The following is a 5,027-nucleotide window of genomic DNA, read 5'->3' on the forward strand; positions in this document are numbered from 1 at the left end:
TGCATAGTCACTAGCATCACACATAATCTCAAAAGGTAAGTTCCAATTTGGTGCAATAATGATCGGGGCATTAGTTAGTTTTTCCTTTAAAAATTCAAATGCCTCTAAACACTCTTTAGTGAAATTAAATGGTGCATCTTTTAGTAGTAGTTGTGTTAGAGGTCTAGTTATTTTGGAAAAATCTTTTATGAAACGCCGGTAAAAACCCGCGTGTCCTAGAAAACTCCTAATGCCCTTCACATTGGTTGGTGGGGGTAATTTGGAAATAGTGTCTATCTTTGCCCTATCAACTTCAATTCCCATTTTGGAAATCTTGTGGCCCAACACTATACCCTCCTTGACCATAAAATGGCATTTTTCCCAATTGAGTACCAAGTCGGTTTTTTCACACATAGCAAGCATTAAATCAAGATTAGTGAGACAATCATGGAAACATGATCCAAAAACAGAGAAATCGTCCATAAAAACTTCCATGAATTTTTCCACCATATCGTGGAATTTAGCTGTCATACACCTTTGAAAAGTCGCGGGTGCATTGCATAACCCAAAAGGCATGCGTCTATAAGCAAAAGTCCCACTTGGGCAAGTGAATGTGGTCTTTTCTTGGTCCATTGGGTCTATGGGTATTTGAAAATAACCCGAAAATCCATCTAGGAAGCAATAATAGCTATGGCCCGATAATCTTTCTAGCATTTGATCAATAAAAGGTAAGGGAAAATGGTCTTTATGAGTGGCATCGTTTAGCTTTCGATAATCGATGCACACTCTCCACCCGGTTACCGTTCGTGTCAGAATTAGCTCGTTCTTTTCATTGGTTATGACCGTCATCCCTCCTTTCTTGGGCACTACTTGGACCGGACTCACCCATGGACTGTCGGAAATGGAATATATAATTCCCGCATCTAAAAGCTTGACCACCTCCTTCTCGACTACTTCTTGCATATTCGGGTTCTTTCTTTTTTGGTGCTGTACAACCAGCTTTGCTCCTTCTTCCAGGTTGATCTTGTGGGAGCAATAGGCTGGACTTATTTCCTTGATGTCGGTGATGCTCCATGCTATGGCCCGTTTCCACTTCTTCAACACTTGCACGAGTTCTTCTTTTTCAGAATTGGTCAGGTCAGAGGCTATAATTACTGGCTTTTGGTTGCCTTCTTTGAGAAAGGCATACTCCAAATGATCTGGTAAAGTTTTAAGCTCCGATTTTTGGCTCTGACTGTTGGACTCGCCGACTGCAGGTAGGGTACTCGGCGAGTTTGTGGCTGTATTCACGACTTCTGCCTTTTCTTCAGAGGTACTCGGCGAGTATATCGGTCCTACTCGGCGAGTAGAACTGTTTGTGTTCTTTACCAATTCTTCGTAGTCGGCTTCTTCCAACAGTCTTTCAATTTCCATCAAGTCTTTTTCTGGATCAAATTCTTCATCCTCAGCTGTGAACTTGATGGAATCTTCAGTTATGCCTTCCTATAGTAACTCATCTAACATATCGATTGAGAATGCCGTGTCGTCACTGTTCCTTGAATACTTCATGGCTTGGTCCACTCCGAATGTGACTGAATCTTCTCCTACCCGCAAGGTGAGTTTTGAGTCCCTCATGTCTACTATGGCACTTGCCATGTTGAGGAAGGGTCTTCCAAGGATGATTGGCACTTGTGGATCCGCCTCCATGTCTAGGATGATATAATCAGCGGGAAAGACGAATTTGTCCACCTTGACTAGTATGTCTTCGCATATGCCTCTTGGGAAAGTGACTGTTTTGTTGGCCAAGTGTATTGCCATGCAAATTGGCCTTGGTTCCGGGAGATCAAGCTTTTTAAAGAATGAATATGGCATTAGATTCACACTTGCTCCCGAATCGGCTAAGGCATGAATGATGGTCAAGTTGCCAAATTGGCAAGGTAAGGTCAAACTCCCCGGATCACCTTTCTTCTTTGGTAGCTTATTTAGCATAGCAGGCGAGCAATTTTCATTGAGTACTACCTTCTTCACTTCTTCCATCTTCCTTCTATTGGTGAGAAGTTCCTTAAGGAACTTTGCATACTTGGGCATTTGCATGACGGCTTCAATGAAGGGTATGTTGATTTGAAGAGTCTTGATATGATCTAGAAACTTCTGATACTCCTCTTCCTGCTTCTCCTTATTAGCTCGGGCTGGGTATGGCATGGGAGGCTGGTAAAGTTTTTCAGGAACCTGTGGGATGGGATTTTGTGATGTACTCGCCGAGTCCATACGTGGTACTCGGCGAGTAGAACTGTCAGAGTGCATTTCTTGGTTTTCTGTTTTCTTTTCGGCCTCCTCCTTCTATGATTTCTTGGATAACTCAGTCTGAATAGGTGCTAGGGGAGTCATTATCTTCCCACTTCTTGTTGTGACAATGTTTATTTGCGCGCCTCGTGGGTTATTTTCAGTTTTGCTAGGAAGTTCGCCCGGTGACCTTTGGTTGATTTGTTGAGCAAGTTGCCCAAGTTGTGTCTCTATATTGTGGATAGATGCTTGCTAGTTCCTTAGCATGGTCCTTGTTTCTTGAATTGGAGCATCATGGTCACTATGTCTTTTTTCTGAAGCAGCTACAAATTTTGTGAGCATTTCTTCCAAGCTGGGTTTCCTTTCTTGCACCGGCTCCTCCTTTTGGTAGAACCCTCACCCTTTTTGCCTAAACCTTTCCTCCTTGGCTTTCTTGTACTCTTCATAAGGGAGCCAATCTTTCTTTTGTTTGCGCCAGTCTTCATCGTATCGGTATCCACTTGAATAACACACTTGCGCCTTCTTGTTGCCATTCTCATCTAAATCACAGTCTCTAGTGAGGTGAGGCCCATTGCAGTTTTCACAACCCACCCGAATAGCATGGATTGTTTGATCCATCTTATCCATCCTTCTATCTATTGTTTTTAGCATAGCCATGACCGCGGATAAGTCTTTAGTAGCTGCATAAGCGGCTCCCCTAGTGACATCATGCCAAGGGTTGTGGTATTCTCTAGAGTGTTTAGAGAATTCTTCAATCAATTCTTTGATCACCGGGGGTGGCTTCTTTGTGAGTGGGCCTTGCGAGTCTAGTAACTGTTTGGTTGTGACATTGACTCCATCATAGAAGATGGATACTTCTTGCTGCCTGTTAAGGTCATGGTGTGGGCAGTTTCTTAGTAAGCTCTTGTACCTCTCCCATGCTTCATATAGTGACTCTCCAGCTTGTTGTTCAAAGTTAGCAATGGCCTTCTTCAACTTGGCTATCTTGGAAGGTGGGCAAAAGTGATCAATGAATTCTTCTTTCATCTTGGCCCAAGTGGTGACTAATCCGGGGGGAAGTGACTTGAGCCAGTCTTTTGCAGCACCTTTGAATGTAACCGGAAGCATACGAAGTAGCTGAGTCTCGCGGGGCACATTTGGAACATTGAAGTAATCAGCTACATCATTGACTTCATCCAAATGTTTGTAGGCATCTTCATGGTCTTTTCCATAAAAAGGTATTTCCTTAAGTAAAGCTAGGATATGACCCTTTAGCTCGAAGGTAGCAGTCGCGGGAATTGCGGGTTGCACAAGTCCCGGGCCAGTGTCGTTCCGCATCCTCTTCTTCCATTATCCCATGGGAATTTCATCAATGTTAGCCATTATGACAGCTAACTCTTCCTTGGACTCGGTTTCGTGCTCGTATGTCGGGTCCTCTTCTTCCTCAGTCTCGTACTCGATATCCTCCTTAGCCGGTTCGTCGATTACTAAGGAAGCGTTGGATGCTCCTGATTTGCTGCTCTTCTTTTTCCCAAAAACAGTCTTCAAATTGGATAAGGGTGACTTCTTTGGTGTACTTGAACTCTCGACGTCCTTTCCCTTGTTTCTTTTCAATGCGGTTTCAGGATCTTCAAACGGGGGTACCAGCGGGGTGTTTGATCCTCTGGTCATGAAAGTCCTGAAATAAACAGAATAAAAGCGTAAAAAGAACAAAAGAATTGTACTAAAAGAAATCGAAAAATTAACTGCTGATTACGCTGCTACTCGCCGAGTAGGTGCGACTGCACTCGGAGAGTACCAGTGTGTTTTTGAAAAAATTATAAACTTAATATTAAAACTAAAACAGATACTAAAACCTAATTATTGACTACTAACTGCAATAAAGTAACTTTATGCAAGTAAACTCACACAAAGGATCGAAAAAATTAGGAATTAGATTAATTATTTAGAACCGTTCCCCGGCAACGGCGCCAAAAACTTGATGTGTGTAAAATGCACTTGTTTTATTCCCTACTTTTATTAATAAATTTAGCACACAAAGGCAGTGAACCTGTCTTTTAGTGGTATAGTTTAGTAAGTAAGGTGTCGAACTCAAGGAACGGAAAATTAAACTAACAACTAATTTTAACTAAAACAATTAATGAAAGTAAAAGGTTTTTCTTCTAGTTTCACAAGACTAGAAACTTAAGTAACACTTAATTAACTAAATGACTAAAACAAACAACTAATTCACCAAATTTGATAAAGATGTTTCTATTTAGGTTCAACCAATTCACTCCTATGGTTATTTATATTTATGATAGATTAATTGTTATTGGCTCCTAATTAATGTGGTTAGGTTCATGTTCATTACTCCTAGCCATTAGACAATTAACTAATTTAAGCGGTGATCAAATGTTTAAACTAATTAATTCCCTAGATTAATGATTTGGATTAAATAAGATTTGTAGTGGTGAATCAATTTAGTAAATCAATTAACCTCTTGTTTGATGGTTTCTCAAAACAAGCTCACACATTAATCTAATTATGGTCTTATTAATCTTAGTTTCATAATCATTATTCCTAAGCATATGAATTGGTGTTCACATAGACATATGAGGTTAACAACTAAGAGATGTTCATGCAACTTAATTGTCTTCCAATTAACAGAAAATAATCATGATTAATGCATAAGGGTCTTTAACAAACTTAATTTAATAGATCACCAATAAACAATTAATCAAAACTAAGAATTAAACCATAGGAGTTCCTTGGTATTCCCCAAACAGAAACAAAAACAAAATTAGTTCATAGTTGCAGTAAAATCA

The 5,027-nt window shown here is 40.4% G+C and overlaps 1 protein-coding gene and 1 non-coding gene across 2 annotated transcripts; one reads left to right on the forward strand and one right to left on the reverse strand.

The window, feature by feature from the left end:
• Positions 1-1,461: 1,461 nt before the first annotated feature.
• LOC145089447 (uncharacterized) lies at positions 1,462-1,995 on the reverse strand. The gene has a single exon (XM_079027885.1). It carries the CDS (start codon positions 1,993-1,995, stop codon positions 1,462-1,464), a length of 534 nt encoding a protein of 177 aa, XP_078884011.1.
• Positions 1,996-3,112: 1,117 nt separating this feature from the next.
• Positions 3,113-3,219, forward strand: LOC145091122 (small nucleolar RNA R71). The gene has a single exon (XR_013702010.1). It is a non-coding gene; the product is annotated as a small nucleolar RNA R71 (small nucleolar RNA).
• The last annotated feature ends 1,808 nt before the right edge of the window (positions 3,220-5,027 follow it).

Source organism: Lactuca serriola, chromosome 2 (assembly GCF_051521515.1).
Source record: "Lactuca serriola cultivar US96UC23 chromosome 2, Lser_US96UC23_V15, whole genome shotgun sequence".
Lineage (NCBI taxonomy): Eukaryota > Viridiplantae > Streptophyta > Magnoliopsida > Asterales > Asteraceae > Lactuca > Lactuca serriola.

Bases quoted from the DNA above. Each gene is read 5' to 3' on its own strand.
- LOC145089447 (XM_079027885.1), bottom strand. From the start codon at position 1,995: ATGGAAGAAGTGAAGAAGGTAGTACTCAATGAAAATTGCTCGCCTGCT.